The sequence below is a fragment of the Haliaeetus leucocephalus genome, unplaced genomic scaffold (genome assembly GCF_000737465.1).
Source record: "Haliaeetus leucocephalus isolate CR32 unplaced genomic scaffold, Haliaeetus_leucocephalus-4.0 Scaffold273, whole genome shotgun sequence".
Taxonomy (NCBI): domain Eukaryota; kingdom Metazoa; phylum Chordata; class Aves; order Accipitriformes; family Accipitridae; genus Haliaeetus; species Haliaeetus leucocephalus.
In genome coordinates, this window is record NW_010972709.1 from 4,660,256 (window position 1) to 4,680,090 (window position 19,835).

The 19,835-nt window shown below is 40.0% G+C and overlaps 1 protein-coding gene across 1 annotated transcript in view; it reads right to left on the bottom strand.

The window, feature by feature from the left end:
* The window catches only part of CDH4 (cadherin 4, type 1, R-cadherin (retinal)), a 460,866-nt gene extending 441,269 nt beyond the window's left edge, over positions 1 to 19,597 (bottom strand). The window contains exons 1-2 of the mRNA XM_010569772.1: positions 19,541 to 19,597; positions 18,762 to 18,873 (exon numbers count right to left, since the gene is read on the bottom strand). Of these exons, the coding sequence (XP_010568074.1) occupies positions 18,762 to 18,873; positions 19,541 to 19,597 (169 nt within the window). The remainder of the gene's footprint in view (positions 1 to 18,761; positions 18,874 to 19,540) is intronic.
* Positions 19,598 to 19,835: the final 238 nt, after the last annotated feature.

The following is a 19,835-nucleotide window of genomic DNA, read 5'->3' on the forward strand; positions in this document are numbered from 1 at the left end:
TGACTACCCAAGATGTAAGCTCTTGTTTTTCTGACTTCATTTGTGACATACATCGCATTACAAACAATTACACTGACTGCACAGATGAAACCCCCGTTCCAAATGCATATGCTATAAAATTTGAGCAGAATTGATTTTGCCCTCAGCTTTAGTAAATCTCACAGATTCCCTGGAAATCAGCCCAGGACAACAGACCATTCAGCAGCACTTCTGAGCAGGACACCAACCGTTTCTCCTTCCTATGGCAGAACCCAAAGCCCCAGGGTGGAGGAGAGCTGCTGCACACAAGGGCACGGTACAAAAACGAAACACAATCTCTTTCAGTATATTTACAAGAGAAAAAGACATGCACACGCATGAAATACACAGGGGGAAAAAAAATGCACAAAGGCTAGTACTTTAAAATTGTAGAGGGAACAAACCTGCCAGCAGGCTGATGAAACACTTGAGATAAAGTAGCATAATCAATAACAATGCTGCACCTTTAAAAAACAGCAAGTACAACGCAATCAATTCATATCTCAGTGAAGTAGCGTAATAAAAATCCACAACTACAATAAGCTAATTTAATGATACTTTATCAAGCGCTCACATTTTCAACTACTGTTGTTCACGGCAGAATGAAGCCTGTGTAAAAATATGTCATGAGTCAATATGGCATTCTACTGAAGAGAAAAGACCCACATCATTAAAATCTTAAGTAAGCCTTCATTAAATAAAATACATTAAATTAGCTCCTTCAAAAGAATTTAATTAGTCAACACATGCAGGTTAAACTCACAATCTGCCATTATGGTTTTTTAAGCCATTCATTTTCTTAAAGCTTTGTTGTAAGAAGGATTTTTTTTTTTTTGTATTGTTGTTATTTTTATAATATGGTTAGAAACCACGGTTCCTTTATGGAAAGGACAAAGTATCCCTTGCGAACAGCAAGACACATTTTCGTTGCTCCTGTATATAGAGCGCTGCCTTGTTAAGGCAATTTCAATCATTTTACGCATCTTCATTAAGTCAGAGATACGGTTCAGCTTTTCACAGAGAGGAAACTCAACAGCTGCAGAGAAAAGGAGGGACAACAGATTCTTAAACAGAAAAGAGGAATTACCAGTTATCTAGCTTGAAATGAAACCTCTGGGAAGCCCCATCTGCAGTCTCAGTCATTACAAATCACAATAATTATGTGAGCTCTCAGCCCATATATAAAATTTCAATACCTATGAAGAGCTGCAATACTGCAATGTCCACAACACAAAAACATCGCCAGCTCATTTTGCAAAGCTTCAGGCTACTTGTAACACCGAGAGAAGATGAATCAATAAAATGTTATCAGTAAAACAGTTTGATTCCTGCACAGTTAAGCGCATGGCCACTTCTATATTTCAATCCCCTCAGGTCAATATAATTTTACACAGTTACCCAATTCTCAGCCGTGAAATGATACTGGTGGATGTTTCAGATATTCTAAAGCACTTATTTCTACATGGGGGATTAAAAAAAAAAAAAAAACAAAAAAACACTTGTTTCCTATCTGGTTCAAAAACTTGAATCTTTAGCACAGTCTTTAATGCTGGCAGCTCTTTACCCCAGCTCCAGAAAATTAAGTTACTCTGAACAGTTCACTCGGCCAAATCCTACATGTCCTATTCACCCAGCACTTAAATAGGAGTTTGGGAAGAAAAACAAGTCAAATCTGGATTTGGCCTTTCATTTAAAGTAAATCTGAGACATGAAATAAGATGTAATTTCTGCCTACTGGAGAAAATCAGCCCGTTTAGGCAAACTGAACTATTCACCAATAAATTCTGCTAGGTTACTCACCACAAGGACTGAAGAAACTGTAAATGCTGCTGACAAAGACTAACTGCATAGTTAATACAACATTTTGCCCCATATCCAGATAATTCTTCATGCATACTCTGATTTCCAGCTTCCCACCTGGGTATGCAATAAAATAATGCCTCAGGTTAATCACATACCTCCAGAGAGCTGCATTTTTTGCATAAATAAGAGCAACAAGTATACCTCCAAACCTGAGGAAGTAATAATTGTCATCTCTAACAAACTACAGTGCTCCAGAGACAGGGAACATTCACCAGGAAGCTCTTTTTAGACACAAGTCCACTTTCTTTGATTTAATTTGACAACGTCCTAATGAAATAATATAAACCTATTACTGGACCAGTCATGAGCACCGTGAAGTCAAAGGCAACTGACTTCAGCAAGACAGGACTGTAGTCCCACAAAGGCAAAAATTTTTATTTTTTTTTTTTTCATTTCACTACCATTTGCATCTCATTCATTTCCTTAACTCCTGCACTACTGACAACAGACAAAGAAATACCAGTCCACTCAAAGGCAAAAAGTACTTTTTGGGTTTTTATTGTAATACAAGACTGTTTATTCCCATATTCAGTTCTTAGAAAATTAACCAACATTTTAATAACTAGAATGTCCATAAAGCACCATCTAGTCTCCTGCTGTAGCTCTTTTAAAAGGTTTAACTTCCTTAAATACTTAAAGGATACTGGAAATATCTGAGGGGCAAAGCCCCTCGGTATATATGATGCAATTCCCTTGCCACATCTCTCTTATTGGGAAATTACATTAATGTACTTCCAGCACTAAATTTTAGTAGTTTAAAAATCAGCAGAAAAGGCCTAATCACTAAGAAATAAAATGCACAAATTTATGAAAAGACAAAGCTGCACTAACCCATTAATTTTTATATTTTGTTATATCACGAAAACTGTTCTCATAACTTTCTTCTGAACCAGTTTCGTAATTGCAAATTCTCAGACAGTAAAACTTAAGTGATCTCTGTACTCTGCTTTCCTCCTAAATAATGAACCAAACCATCACGGATACACACAGGAGGAAGAAGCCTGTCTATTTTACTAGAAGACTGAGCTCATGAAAATCCAACTGCATCAATCCTTCTTTTATTATTCTTTCAAACTTCCCAAATCAAATAACTTTCTTGAGCTTAGCTAGAGCCTTCTGAATAGAAATTCCACTGGGGAAAGAAGTTTTACATTAACAGCACAGTACATTCAGAAATCAATAGATAAACCCTTTGCTCGGCAGCACTACCCGATACCATGAGACTGAACAAGGTCTCAGAAAATAGAACAAACCGCTCAGAAACAACTTTCCTAATCTGCCCACTTTTGTTTTGGCATTGAAACCAGCAACATGAACTTCACCTCTGTATCACACTCAGTTATTATTTCAGAAATGTTCCGATTCAATAATACTCTTTAATCGTAAAAAGATGTCCATCTTTGTATTAAAACCAGGAGGTTTTGTTTGGTGGTGCCTTTTTTTTTTTTTAAACTACAAAGATAAAGCTGAAAAGCAATAAGGCGACTCAAAGATAACCACACGTATGGGGTGCCCATCCTTCTGATATAATGCAAGCCCCTTAAAGTGAGAAAACAATGTGATTAGACACTTGGGTGAGGGAGAAGAGATAAAGTGAAGCTCCTAAACTTCTTATGAAAATTCTTTAAGCCTGGTCTCAACTTCACTGGAACACCTGGCTCAGAGAGGATCGGCTTAGACCGTTCTCTATGCTGGAAGCAGGATGGCTTTTACTTTTTGATTTGTTTAACCTTTTCTCCCCTCATTAACAGTGTTGCTTTCTCCATTCACCAGAATCCTTTTTGGATGGATGATGAACATTGGAGGGGAGAAGGTAAATCAGAGCAACATCCATACTTGGCCAAAGAAAGCCAGACCAATTTTGCTATGAGCTGCAATTGCGATGCCCAACTGGAGAGCATAGTAGAGCTGGCTACGCTTTTTAAATACACAAAGCCAGTCATTGTCAGTGAACAGAAAATATGCGTTTGCCTCTACCCATGTGCCTAGTATAGTAGTCGCAGACATGCCACTTCTCAGATCTGGAGGATGTGAACAAAACACAGCTCACCACGAAGTGCATCCCACTGCTTCACCCCCTTGGTTCAATTCCAAACCCGCTCAGAATTGATAAGAACTGGCCATATACTGAGACACAAAAGGAAATGGATTTCCCAAAATTTTGGTAAGCCACTTGAATAGCTCTAATGGCACAACCCCCCAAACTCTGGCAGGACGCCTCACTGGTGCTACTGTTGCGTTATACTCATTAAAACCTTACATTATTTATTATCCTGTAATTCTGTAAGGCAAATCTAAAGAAACGTTGCCATGACAAACACATAGTGGAGTTTTCATACTAACCTGATCCCCATGATATCCCCTCCTTCAGTTAACAGAACCCCATTTTATTATATCTCAACTAGACAATCAAAATATTTTCAGTACGGCTAGTGTTAGCCTTATAAAGGGGCAGATCGCCAAATCTAGAAACCCTTTGCAGCAAAGCAGAAGAGCTTTACGCACAGCCAGACCTCTCAGATGCCATGGGCTAGGATACCATGTTATAAGGCTGTAAAACTATGGCCTGTGGCTCCAGTCCAGCCTGCAGAGTAATTTAATCTAGCTCACAAAGAAATCAGGAAAATGGCCTCTGCTGTGCTGAATCAGCAGTGCTGGAAGCCGTGCCACCCTCTATCAGCTAGTAAGAGAGCGCTTTGTCTGCTGTGCCAACTCTGTGTAGAGCAACTATTGGGCAAAAGAAAAGACCAGCAGGAATATTATGTGCCAGATTTTCAGTAGATGTAAGTCAGAATAGTTCCAATGACTTTAGGAGCTGCACTGATTTACATCATTTCAGGATTATAAGGATTTACATCTACTGTAAGTTTCACTTCTCTTTTTTTGTCTTTTAATTAAAAGAATGGTATAGACTTGGCAGCAGTACGAGTCTTCAACACACTAAGATTCGGGAAGGATCTTGAAAAAGTTTTGTAAAGCTCAGGGAAAGGCAATAAACCATTTTTAGTTTAAAAAGATACAGTGGCTAAATTAAAATTTACAAGATGTATATAAATCTGATCCATACATGAGCAATATACATAAGTATATACATTCACTCTTTACACTGGAGCTCCCTAAATATAACAATGGCAAAAGAACAGCAATAAACAAAAACTTTGTTCATTCAATCTGGTTATATATCATGAAAAACTATCAGCACAGATGTTATCCCTATTTATGAGTCATGACGAGGGCCAAAACAAATGCCATGTATTACTTCATTTTATTTTTTTCTCCTAAGTGCCAAAAAAATGACTGCCATTGGGATTAGGTAAAAAAAACCCACACAACTGGAAAAAATAGAGGGTACTGCTCATCAGGAACCAAGCCAACAGGGGCAAAGTTTGGTTTGCTCTCTTTTCCAAAGAAACTTGTAACTACTACATCATGTCTCAGTGACCTCAGAGCAGTTTCTGTTGCCTACCTGCTCACCTCTCAAAGAAAGACCCGTAATAAAATAAAAAAAGCTCTTCGGCCAACACAGAGCATGCCTAATACCACCCTCGGAAATGTGCACGTATCTCATTTGTTTCCCACACGTGACCATCATGGGGAAGGAACAGAAGGAACGTGAGAATCATTCTCGTTCTTGAGATCCTTAAATGGGCAACAGATTGATGCTTTCAGACTGAAAGTGAGCAGAAGCTGCAGGCATGGCCATGTGAAAAACTACATGTAGTTGCTCTTCATGTTATTTCTGTGGCAGTGACCCACTCCCAAGCCAGCTGAGCCTTCAGAAACACTTAGAATTAGGCTTATAAATAAACAGGACACTAGTGCAATTTGGTCGGCATGTTACACAAGAACTTAAAAATAAACTGTTTCAAAAGCCACCTAAAGAAAGAAACGCTTAAGCCAAAATGCCTCTATATTCAAGAAATGTAGTCTTACTCCATCATATCTTTTTCAGTAGTCACCTCTGAACAGGTCAGTGTTAAATCTCCTGCTTCCAATGAGTCCGATTTAGAAGTGTTCTTCAAAGGCTTCTGCAATTTTAGGAGTATTAAATTTTATACCTCCTAAGCTATTTATTAGCTGGGGAAGTACTTAATTGACATTCATCGGATATTAACTTTTTTTGAGGATGTGTTACTGATTTGGTATATAACCTTGAGCTTTTTTCCTTTTTTTGTTTTTCTCCTTTTTTCTTTTTCAGGACAGCTCTCCTAAGAACAGTAGGTTTCTTGGTGTGTGGATTCCCTACAAATTTCTCTTGGAGGTGCAGACAGATACATTGCAACAAGAGACTGTTCACAAGGGAGCCCAATGCAGATGAAAGGTTGAAAAAAATCACTTATACTGTTAATAAACTGTTGTAAAAATTTTGTCTTCCCTTTAGCTCTCCATAATACGCACCACTTCTGGGGTGGTCCAGACCCAACATGAACCATGGCCCAGCAGTTTTGTGGGGTATCAAAGCCTCCAGGCACTCAGCATTCCATATCTCTTCTACCAACCCACCCCTGTTTTAATTTTCTATTTTTTTTTTTTCCCCGAAGCAGCCCCACTCCGCAGATGTTAAACTCTCCCTCTTACCGTTGCATTGCCAAAGGACACTACTGCTGCATTAACAGAACTTTGCTTCATCATCATGTCTTCCCAGGCAATGAAACTTGCTGTATTATTATAAAGGTAAAACCAGCTGTGCCACTATTGCTCAGTTCTGCTGCTATGTAACAGGATACAGCCAACGTTATGCCTCAATTCACAGTAGAAAGAGAAAATAAAACTTTGTTTTATTGAAAATACTAGGAAAATTCACTGCAGTAAAATGCATCATCTGCACTGAGCTTTGCCAAAACACCACAGTTAATTCACCACTCGCGGAAATTCCCGCAAAGCCTCATGGAATGGGTATTCAGTGATCAGTATGGGATTAAACCTCTATTTTATGTGTAACACAAACCCAACTTTTCTAACTACTGCCCCACACAACCGTTCTACATGGGTTTCTTCTAGTCAGGAGGTATCAAAACCATCTGGTATGATTAGAGTAGCTTGCTTGTTATCAGGTATAGCTACCACCCTTTTAACTTTCAATTTCTCTTATGCCTCAAACTCCAGGCAAACAACAAAAAAAAATCTCTTACAGTAAACTTTGCACAGAGATAATCAATCTACTATTCAGTTATTTGAACAAGCATCTAGACTTCAGCGATCTACAGATCATTAAACTTCTCCTGATGAGGGTCTCTTCCTGTAGTTTGAACACAGTATAGGGAAATCTTTGCATGTAATCCAAACATTTTTGATAGTTGCCATCTTTGAAGATTTCATCACACCAAATCCTGCCACGACCTATAGTTTCTCCTTTGTCCAAGCAACCGTACACATATTTTTCTTCATCCTCGACCTGCCCCTTCTCTCCACAGGAAAAGAAAAACCCAAACAACATGAAAAGATTTTTTTTTTTTTATGCCATTTACCCACATTTATCCTCTTCAGAGGGTCAAAAGGCAAAAGAGGGCATTGAAAAATGTTCAGAAGCCCATGAAAATATAAATAAAGTATAATTCACCCAAGTAATTCAGGCACAAAATAAAAATATTTAAAGCTTCTGGACATGAGCAAAACGGTTGCCTTTCTGTGTAATTGTGTAAACCTTCTGTTTTCAAGGAAGCTAAGCAACCAGCCAGCAATAATTAGGCTCCTGAAAGACAAGTAGCAAGGCATACAGGACCTGAAACGATGACTTTTTCCGATTCCCCAGGGAAGCGTTTTCACCGGGGGAAAATACTCTATAAATAATTCTCCATCTGGAAATCCACTAGCCCTACTCTCTTTCCCCCCCTGAAGTGAGATGCTCCAGAATCAGATCTTATCAGCAGAGGGAGTCTCTTCCTCTAACACAGAGATCAGCATGCATCTGGCTTTCTGCAGTTACCAAAAACACACAGGCATGACGGGCAAAATTAAACAGACACACTAAACAGTAAAATATTTAAGTGTGGGCTGGACCTTCTAATAAGCTTTATGAATAATACAGATATGATAAAAACAGGCAGAGCAACACCTAACTGTTCTGCGTAGAGCAAACACCTTGCCCTCAACACATTACAAGATCAGACAGATCACAGGATGGGAAATGGGACGCAGCAAAGGTCAAAATCCATCAGTACAGTGAAAACACAGACTATACCAAAGAGTACATCCATAATCCACATACAGGTACAACACTCCCATTTACTACTTTAGCTTTAATTTAATCCTGTTCTTCCAGCTCATGTTGGGATTAGTAACAGCTCCTTCAACAAAAATGTCCTCTACTGAGCAGACCTCACGAGAGCCTTGAGGGAGGCCAGCCTGAAAACCATGTCCTGTAGCCTGGAAACAGACCTCTGGTGCTGGCCAGGAGTTCAGTCGGGGCGTTTAAGAAACCCTACAAATCGTGTCCAATACTGGCACAGAGAATTAAAGCAGTCCTTCCCCTCCAACAGCATTTTATTTAACTTGCATGAAGCCATCCTAGGCTTTTAGTCTTTTAATCTGTTTCTAGATGGTGAAAATTCAAAGGTCCCAATGTTTGTAACTCTCATAAAAGCCAGGAAAAGTACTGACAAATGGAGACATTTGGATTTGTGTTCCTACAGATCCCAGATATACCATGTTAAGACATAAAAGACTCAGACTACAAGCCACTATTTAAATTTTAGTTATTTCGATACCTTTACCCAGAGCATAAGTTTTCATGGTTCATGGTCAAAGCAGAAGGCTGTATCACATGGGCTCTGCAACAGTCTGTTCTGAACTGGTTTTGTTCAATGCTTTTATTAACAGAACAGATAAAGGAATGCAGCATATGTTTGTTACATCTGCAAACGATACGAAAGCAGGATGCAACTGCAACTCTGTTGGAGGTCAAGATTAGAATTCAAAACAATCCTAACATGTCAGATCAGACCAATAAAAAAAGATGTAATTCAATGGAAGAGGAGCAAGGTAACCCAATTCAGCAGGATTAATCAACTACACATACAGAAAATGACTGGGTAGGTAGCAGTTCTTCAGAAAACTATGTGGGAGGTTATACTGGATCACAAGCTGAACATGAGTCAACAGTATCAAACTGTTAAGGAAAAAAAGCAATCATCATATTAGATAAATCAAGTGGAGTATTGCCTGCAAAACAGGCAAAGTAATCCTCCTTGTCTGTTCAGCACTGCCAGACTTGGCTGGCATAGTCAGATCAACTTGGGGCATCAGGCTAGTACCAAAGATAAGGGCTCGGAGAAGGGAGCCCAGGCACGACACATGAAAGGGATCAAATGAGTGGTTCAGCCTACAGAGGCAGGAAAAAAAATATTTTCAAGCGTGGGGGGGGAACAACAACAACAACGACAAAACCAACAACTGTTCTCTATGATGAATAAGACAAATAGCAACAGGTTTAAATTGCGTCAAGAGAGCTTCAGCTTAAACACAAAGAAAGGAAAGGGAAGCAATATAATATATTGACTGTGGTCCCTATGACTGGATCTTCACAACCACACAAGGGACAAACCTATTACAAAGGAGCTGCTCATGCCTTGAGGAAGGAGCGTGCATTAGACATCCTCTTGAGTTCCTCCAGCCCTATTTTTCTATGAGCCCGTGAAAGACCAACAAACAGATTGTAACAAGCAGGTCCAGGTAATATCACAAACAGCTCTCAGTGAAATCAGTGAGACTTCTCAGAAAAAAATTGTATGGCCAGAAGCACCTACAGGGCAGTTATCAAACACCCAGGGTTGATTTATACGGAGTTATCTATTAGTCACCACTGACTATATCAGGAACAAACAGGTTATTAAATTTTACACTTTAAACTAGTCCCAATTTGCACTTCTTCAAGTGCAACCATTTCTTTATCTTCTAACATCTTCACAAGCTCATTTTGTGATGCTTTTACTTCATATACCAATAATCCCAATATGCTTTTCTCGCTACGTGATGAAGTAACAAATGTTTGTTTCACTGACCTCCCTTTATGATTCTCTAGACACGAACCAACAGAGTGAACTGACACATAGCTTTGTATGGAACGATTTTTGTAATCTTGACTATTTATCTTTGGATAATTGCTATATTCATAATTATTTTAAAGACAATTTTGTTTAATAAGGATTGGAATTGCTACTAGACAAACTCAGTATAACAAAATTCTAGACTAAAAGTAATTTTTGTGACTAACCTATGAACTGCTACAAAATTGTGATTTATAACAGGCATAGTAATAGCCTCAATGATTGCAGTGCTTCCGGCTGTCAATGAAACACACAGATTGGCTCATTTCAAAGCAGAAAGGGCATTTTTTTTTTCCCCTCCTTCATGGGTGGCCCATACATATCTTCAGGGTCCTTGGAGGAGCTTCCAACATTCCCACTGTGCGTTCCACACAGTGGCTGCTATTACCATGCTAATGTTAATAGGCTGTAGCTTATGTGACCCCTCCAAGCGGCAGCTATTGCACAGCGTAACTAGCAGAGTGCTGAATTACTGCCACTGGCTCTCTATTACAAAACGCTGGCAAGTGGTGAGGAACAGTGGCAGGAAAGTAGCGAGGGCAAAGCAAAAAATAATTAAAATTTTGTATTGGAAGGGAGCAGAAAGCAGGAGTCTAAACAGGCTGGCAAAGAGAGACGCTGGAGCCTCGGGTCATGAGGCACGGGGCAGCAAGAGCGGCTGAAAGTCGCTGTTTCCAATGACAGTGCAGCCCATATGCCAGAACATTTGCCACTTCTCTCTCCCTCTGTGCAACTGCAATGCAAAATTAATAAATAAATTAGGGACAATGAACATAAGCAAGAAAAATCATAAAGCCAGCGGCAAAAAGAAATCTTGTTCAACCCAACTATTTTTTGTATTGCAGAAAAGTCGCTTGGGAAAGATTCTGCTGAAAGGAGCGAACCAGCCAGTACTAATGACAAATATTTTGGGAAAACAGAAACTCCATATGTTCTCCTTTTATTCTACTAAAAATAAAGAGGAAACCAAGCGCTTTTTTGAATTTAAGTGTAACATTTCCTTACGCCAGGAGACAAAACTATGCCAAAGTTAAGCCTGGACATTAATGGAAGCCAACAGCAGAGTGCTGGTCCCTGGTGTTTCAATTATTCTCTCTTTAGAGGTTATGCTTCCAAGGAGTTACAGAAACACAATTTCCCTGTAAGGATCATTTTTTGCAGGCTGTTGCAATGGTTTTATTTAAAGCTTTTTGATCTGTATTTGCAGAAAAGCTCCGTTCATCTCTCTGCCTTTTCATATATTCACCCATAAAATGTTTCACAGGATCACAAGGCAGCGGAGGCTGGAAGGCAGCTCTGCAGAGCATCTCGTCCAAGACCCTGCTCAGCACAGGGTCAGCCAGAGCAGGCTCCAGGACTGTGTCCAGTTGGGTTCCGAGTATCTCCAAGGACGGAGACTCCACAACACCTCTGAGCAACCTCTTCCAGCATCTGACAACCCTGGCACTGAAAGTTGCTTCCCACATTTCAGCGGAATGTCCTGCGTTTCAGTTTGTGCCCATCTCCTTTTGCCCTTTCTCTGTGCACCACTGAGCAGAGCCTGCCTCCATCGTCTCTGCGCCCTCCCATGAGGTATTTATAACACGATGATAAAGTCTCCCCCGAGACTTCTCTTCTCCAGGCTAAATAATCCCAGCTCTCTCAGCCTTTCCTTTCAGAAATACTAATAAATAAATATTTAAACAAAATATCAAAACCAATATATCACAGCATACCCAGCAGTAAGAAAGCCCTCCGATGGCACAGCTGGCCAAGGACACTACTGAGCTTTACCTGAAAAAACAACATTGGGGCGGGGGGTATCATTTAAGCGCCAAAAGGAAAGTTGAATGTGAAGCAAAAATGGTCTTCAAAACCTTTGGCTAGTGCACAAAAGGTTTACATACACAAAAATGGATACGGATCAAGTCCATCAAGCCAGCGTAAATTCCTATGGCAGTGCTCAAGATCAAGATCATGGAGAAATGGGTCTCTAGTCACTGGCACAGGTTTACCTCAAAACCCTCATCAAACCATTCGAAACTGGAGTTCTCAGAGGCAAGTATTGGTCTTTATTTTTCAAACACCGCTTTCTGGTCTTAGTTCTTACTATTTCCATTTGCCTAAAAATAAAAGAGTAGGTTTTATACAGGAATGGCACTAATTCTGAATATACCAGTAACCTTAAATCGAACAGAAACTCCCTTCTTTCCCTGTTACTCAAAATCATTCTATTATACAAAAAAATATTAAGAAGCCGATTTCCAATGAAATCCTATCCTCTGTAGTTTTAATCTCTTCCTGCCCTTCAAATAAGACTTTTAAGTATTATCTATATTACTAAAACACTCTATGAGCTATGCACATGGCCCATGCTACTGTCAAACTAAAGTACTTCACCAGCTTTAGTTTGCAATGAAATAAGCTATGTCTAGAAAAACATTATACTCATTTCCAAGGTAGAAATTCAGGCAGGAGGAGGCTTGCACATAAATATCAATGAAATTAGGCAATGAGAACTGGCATTAGGTCAATGAAAATTAAGCAAGAAAATATTTCACTGCTAGAATAAGTAAGTTTCATTTACCACACGCAAAAAAACCAGAATTTCCAGAATGCTTTCAGTATCTGCTCTGTGAGATCAGAGGTCATGAGTTCTGTCAGCAACAGTCAGTTTCTGAACAAAGAAGTGACTTTAAAATTAATATTTTCTAACATTAAAAGGCCTAACATTATCAATTTGGAGTTCAAAACAACAGGTATTTCACAATAAATAAACTGATACTCTTCCAGACATGGTTTATTTCCGAGAAGCCTATGCATAAAGAAATGAATAAATTATTAAACATAAATTGTTGTTTCATTTTCTTTCTTAATATCTATTTGTTTAGAGTGCCTAATTTGAAGCAGCACAATTCTTTTAACACACAAACTCCTGAAAAAAGAGAAAAGCTTCAAGTCTGTTGTTGGAGAAGCAGATTTATTCAGATAAAAATCAGTTAGCTCCCCAGCATACAGCAAAAAGTAATTTTACTTGGGTTTAAGGAATTTGGTTCAAAGCTCTGATCTAGAAAGCAATATATACAGTTATTAAACAGTGTAAGGGGATTAACTCTACAGAGTGTTATTGACTACTCCGGTCTCATTAACTGCAATTTTATTTAGATAAAAATGTCATCTTAAACATCATTTTTGTGTCAGAAGTTAGATCTGAAGAATAACATTAAAAATAAATACGCATCAGCAGTTCCCCAATCTGCAGCAGCTCTTTCTGGGGTGTCGCCTGGAACTCACGATTGAAATTATGGTTTTGATTTTCAACATGCCCATCAAGAGGAACCGCTTTTAAAAGAAGTTGTCCTGTGGAATGGGAGAAGTGTTTTCTGAGAGGCAGCTTCATCGGAGCATGTACAAGCTTAACATAGAACGCTGATGTCTGTCTGTCTCTTTTTCTTCCAAGAAAGGAACGAAGAAAGGTTAGGGAAAGAGTTCTGGGTTCCCAGTGGACTTTCGCCTACTTTCAGGTTTTATTAGGGAACTATGAAGCTAATTACGTCTACCGTAACTTCAGTAACTGCTTTTCATGCAGAGTCACAGACCAGAAAATAATGAAAGCATGAATGGAAAGTCCCTCTCTCTTTAAAACTCAGAGCAGTTCAAAAGCAGCACTGGATATTTCAGCAGGCTGCAGCAGACCTTCCGTACTGCCATGAGGACTGAGCAACCCCCAAGAGGTGCTCAAAAACCCCACCAAACACAATCCCAACATTCCTCATGGTCCTTGCTTCCAAAAAAACACCCGTATGACACACCAAAGGGCACTCGGAAGACGGAGGCATGACGGGGTGCGCAGGCGGCATGCCTTCGGGATGGAGCATCCTCCCAAGCACAGAGGCAGACCTTGACCTGCAGAAGCCTTTGGGAACTGAGCTCCTACCAAAATTAACAGCAGCTGGGTACCTACGTGGGTTTTGGACTCTAGACCCACGAAAAGCGAGAAGCCAGATGTATAGACAGGCAGAATGTCCCCATTAGCCAATTCACATATTGGGGCCACACAACACTGCAGATACACGCTTGTTTGCTAGGCTACTGTTTGTTACCCCAGGGGCATGCTCCGTCCCTCTGGGCACTTAGCAAAGCTATTACTACTCTTCCTGAAAGATTCGTCTCATGCTTTCGCAGGGGCCAAATTTCACGTATGCAGTAGTATTTTGGGGCTGTATGATTATTTTCAATTAGAGCTGTTAGTACATTTCACTAACACACTCCACATTCAATTTCCTGTATTACCTTAACCACAGGAATACAGTCCATTTACCTCCAAAAGGAGGTACAGTATATTCCCTACAGTTACTACTACATGAATTACTAGTAACCAGACTCAAACATAGTTTGCAAAGGCTTGTTCAGGTTCGCCCTGCCTCCCTCCCCCTTTTTTCTTTAATTTAATGTTTGCTTCTACACCATCCATGAAGATTTGGAGTGTTTGGGGTTTTTGGTCTATCTCTATACTTCCTAAACAGCATTTGCAGCCTTCTTAAGTTTTACTGTTGGAGGTGATGAGGGCTGAATAGGATGGCGGTTTTGAAACTTCAGTGGGGAGAACAAAAAGTTTTGACCATGAAGAACAACATTCCACCTCTAAAAAACTTAGGAGAGGTGGCCTCCATACTGAATTCTTATGAAAAAACAGGTATTTCAGTAAAGTTTTTATGCATTTTATTTACTTGTTTTTAACCAAAAATAACGCTAGTAAAACTCCTAGTATGGAAGCAATTACATTTTTATACATTTGCATGAAGCTTGGCTACCTCTGGTTTCATACACTTGCTTAAAGCAGAACATGCTGGCAGTTTATTCATCTTCCCGTATGAAAATAAACTGTGCTTCCACGCACTTCTACCCAAACGTAACTGCCTACACAAGTGAAGTTATCCTGCTACATCAGTATAGGCACTATTTAGGATGGGCAACAGAAACATGAATCACTGCAGATGAAGAAACGCACAGAAAAACAAAAAAGGGGCTGTACATTTCAACTGCTAATGTTGTCTCCTGAATGTAGGGACAGCTATGAGTTATGTTGTTTAGCTGTATTTTTGAGAGGTGACCTGCTATAACTGTGATGGTACTAGGCTGGAAAAATAATGCATTTAACACTGTGATGTCATTCCACCCACTACCAGTTGCCACGGTCTCACAGCATGCCAATAAAACTTGAATTTCTAGTTTAGAAAAACGTGTTGGGTTTTTTTTAATTACAATCTTCAAAAATTTTACAAAAATGGAAAAGAGCATAAACCCAATATCAAGAGTATCAGCCCCCCTTAGATCATATTGCATACAACTTTTAGCATCCTACTCCTTATTTCTCTCCTTCCCCAAGAGGCCACTAGTCATCATCATTCCCATACACCTGAGTTAATACCCAGGGATCAGACCCCCTGAGTCAGTCCTGAACTGGCTTCAGCAGAGTACTCTATGTCATTGCTCCCCACCCCTCAGGACCAATGATCTCATCATTTTAAGTTAACGTTAACAATTAACAAAGAAAAAGATACCCATGCCTTAATCATCCTCTGCCATACTGCAGGCTTTGAGATTTTTCCTTAGGCTAAGGAAGAAAATAGTTAACGATCCTATTTTCAATATTGTCATGCATCAGTGATCAAGACTAAGTTTATTATCCTGCAAACAAAAACAAAGACCAAAAAATGTAACAGATTACACCCCAGTAACTTTTATTAAGAGATGCAGGGACAGCATTTCTAAGGGAGGTACTGGCTCCACAAATCAACTCAGCTAATACCCCATCACCAGGCTACAGTGTTGGCAGTGATGTGTAGTTTGTGGTATTTGTGGCACTACTGGGGAAAACTATTTTAAGTCTAATTAACATGAAATTTTTAGAATACAGATGCTTTTCATTTATACATAAAACAAAATGCCGTGACATTTCTCCCATCCATTTATCATAAACAAGTTAATTACTGTGTAACAAATAGCTCCTGCTAGAATCTGTATGTTTTGAGGATGTTAGATAGCTGACTCAGGCAAATAAGATGAACCACAAAGTAGTAGTTAATAGCTTATGGCATACTTATAATAAAACAATGACTCTGTAAAAGCTCTTGTTGTCAAATTAAGGCTAAGCTATTTCCATTGGAATAAGTCAATTATAAGCAGTCATTATCTGTTTAACTTGATTCAAACCTAGAATATTATAAGCACTTCCATTTGGATACATTCATAATGCTGCATACATTTGAGAGCTGGATATTACAAAGCTTAAAAGGGAAATGCTAGGTTTATTGCCACACAGGTTATCCCCAAACCACGTAACATCTAAACTTCCCAATGCCAGCTGAAGTTCACCACTATGCTGAGGTCTACGTACGACCTGATTTCTGACGAACGACCCTTTAGGCAGTATAAACCGTCCCAGGGCTCCTCACATCTCCTTCCTAAGGACAAAGGGAGGATTACACAGCATAAAGACTTCATGTTTGCCCACTGGAATCCCCCGAGAGCCATCTGAACTACATATGCGCTTCCCCCCCCCCCCCACCGCCATGAAAGCACTGCCAGGTGAATTCCTACCTACTTTTTTTTCAGGCAAACACTCCCATTTGGCCTGAAGATGAATTACTGAATGCTGATGAATAAGATGGTGGTAGCTGGCAGCAAAGCTTTGCGTGGTAAGATGGTGTGAAACAGTACATATGTCAATCTATCAAACATGATAATGTAAGCAATCTGAACCCATTTTTGGTCTGAACTATTGTACAATACTTCACCCAGATGGAAGAAAGAGATAAACATTTTATGCTTCAGACATATCAAGTGTTAGGAAGTAAAATTAAACCTAAACTGGAAAACTACCAATTTTACATGCTAGAGTATATATAAAGAACAACACAAGCATGCAGAAGAATTTTATGCCCCCAGATTTTCTCCCCCATTATTGTACAAATTAATTACGTATATTTGTTTCCTATGATGAACAGCATCATGTATTTGACTGTAGATCAAAAGGTGTAAAGACTATAGTTTACTTATTAGCAAACACAGCATTTGCACTTTTTCCCTTCTCCTTCAGTTGGCAAAATGCTTACAAATCGCGTAGCTCATGACAATGTTATCAGGACATAAATCTTACAAGTGGTGCATGCATACATAATAACCCGAGGGCCAGTTCAGCCCTAAATCAGAGGCAGGTCTGCTATGACTAATGTAAAACTACAATTGGCCCCTAAAGGATAAAATTAAATAGAAATATATGTTCATTCAAATCAACTTGACAGCCTATCTAAATATAATTTCTTATTTAAAAATTATCAGTTAAAACTGAAATGACAGCCACTATGTTGTCTTCAAAGTCATTGCTAGCTAACTGCTCTAAACAGACCTTCTGCTCCACCCCTATTGTCCACCTACATAAACATGCAGCACAATTTAATCAAGCACTAAACTGCAAAAAATAGTCCTCTGAGCAAACATAAGAATGACATGGTTTTCTACAGTATGTGGAGGACGTTGTTTATCAAATAATTTCCAAAGCTAAAAAGCATGAAATCTACTCGGTTTACAGACTGACCAGTAAAGCTTTACAGTGTATACATTTGGGGAAAATTGCTACTAAATATATAAACAATTGGTACTTGGTCTCTTCATGTGTTGCTATATTCTTGGGCTTCTCTATGTCAAATCCCTATTTGGTTATCTTTCAAACTAAAAATAAACTCCCCAACGTCTACTAGTTGATGCCAGGCCAGTCAAGAGAATTCCTGAACAGCAAAACTAAGACAACTGGGCTCAGAAACAAAACTGATTGCCAACTCATGTAGAGAAAAAATGTCCAGTCCTGGATTCTGCTGAAGCCAGAAAGAATACTGACAACTCTCCCTTTCTTTCAAGAAAAATCAAAGTAACGGAGCAGGTGTTTGCTCTGGAGGAAGACAGAAATCCCAGCTTTCTGGCAGAGACACATGCATGTGAGTAAACGTACTCAGGAGAAAGTAGCCAAGGGGTTATAAACCCTTGAGTAGAGCATCAAGTCCTGATGGGCTCCCCAACTTCCACAATATACTATGTTTTTAGAGCTGCTGTAACATCCACCAATGGTTAGTAATGTAACTCAAGAGGGGTGCTGGGGAGGGCGGGGCGAGGGGTGAGGATTTTGATCTTCAAAAATTCTCTTGGAGTAAAACAATGATATTCTGCATCATGCAAATATAAAGTTTAATTATTTTTAACTTGAAAGGGAGACAGATCAATACACAGGATAATCTATTGTTATTTGGATTACGAAAACATCTTAGAGTTTACAATCACAAAAGTGGTTATAATCCTGCAATTACTATAAAGCTAATTGGTAGTTTCTTTTTGCCTGTGTTTTCATGTTGTCAGTGGGGCAGTAATGAAAATGAATGCCACATTTGTGAACAGAATGTCTGTAGGCTTGTTTACCACATTTCCAACAACAACGTCTGCTTTATCGTGCATTTCAAAGCAGAGATAATTTAAGGATCTTTGCATTTCATACATAAAAATACTTTCTAAAATATCAAATGTAGAGTTCCTTCAGACAGGGTGGGAGTGGGAGACTTAAAAGTGAAGCGATGACCTCGCATACTATAGGCAAACAATCCACCTGAAGCAGACAGCACGTGGACTTTGAATCATTCATCTGTATTCAAAACTGCGCTCAGGTAAACCACTTAGTGTTTCATCCTCCTACAAACATAATTCTGCAGACAATTTCACCATCAAAACCAGCATCTTTAAGCCTCCTTTCACCTCCCGAAAATACAGTTATATTGCAGAACCTATTAAGCTTTTTATTCCACTTACCTTTGAGTAACTTCTGCCCTTCCATGATGTTTTGGGAGACAAATGCTGTGTAGTCTTCTTCTGAAAAGCCAGGCTTACATGTGGGTCTAACTGTAAGATCCCCATTGTGTGCCTGCAAAAACAAAAGAAGGAAAACACACACCGTGACTTTTGTCATTTGGGAAAACGTTTTGCACTCAACGACTAGGTGTTTAGGCAGGAACAAACCTGAACAGTAAAGCAGTGTGCAAGTAGAAACCGCTTGTGCTAAAGTGCCTATCTGTTGGGAGTGCATCCATACTGTAGCTGCAAAAAATAAAATGGGCCAGAAAATAGTTGCCTGACTACAATAGAGAGCATTGTTTGTAGGAAGGCTGGGATACTGGGCACTGTCAGAAGAGGGGAGGAAACAAAGAGCAGCAATTCATCAAGGCGAGCTGTGCTTGCACTGGAGCCACGCAAAGGCCTGATGCTGCAACATCCAAATCACTGAGTTTTGCTATTGAGAAACTGGGCAAGCCCCGGGACTGGAGGAGGAGAAACACACCAGCAGCCTCAGGAGCTCAGGACCAGATAAAAGTCCCCTTCCTTCCCCTTCGCCCCGCAGCAGCCTCCAAGGCTCTGCCTGCTGCTGCCTCTGTGACCCCCCAGGCTCTGCAGTTCCCCCGGCAGTGGGGAGGGATGGAGGGGACGCCCAATCAAAAAATGTAACAATGCCACCGAATAGCACAGCCCCACACACAACCTGCCAAGATCCAGGGGGAGGCACCCAGCTAAACACTTAGCTGCTGTGCCGCAACTTCGGACCGCACGGCAAGGAACCAGCCCCTGTCACAGGGACAGGTTAGTCCAGTCATGGTAGTCGAGGCTCCTTGGGATGGGGTACACATTCCCCAGCAAGGAAGGTCCCAGACCCCGACTCCAGCCAACTCACTGAAAGCACATAAGCCAGTGATTCATGCCTAACAAGTGGCAGGTGATTTATGCACCAACAAGTGCTGGTGGCGAGGGATTCCTAACGCTCCCGGACCGTCAGCAGGGCTAGCCAGAGCATCGCTTAGCAATGCAAGCTACACCTCCAACGCCTCTAGTCCC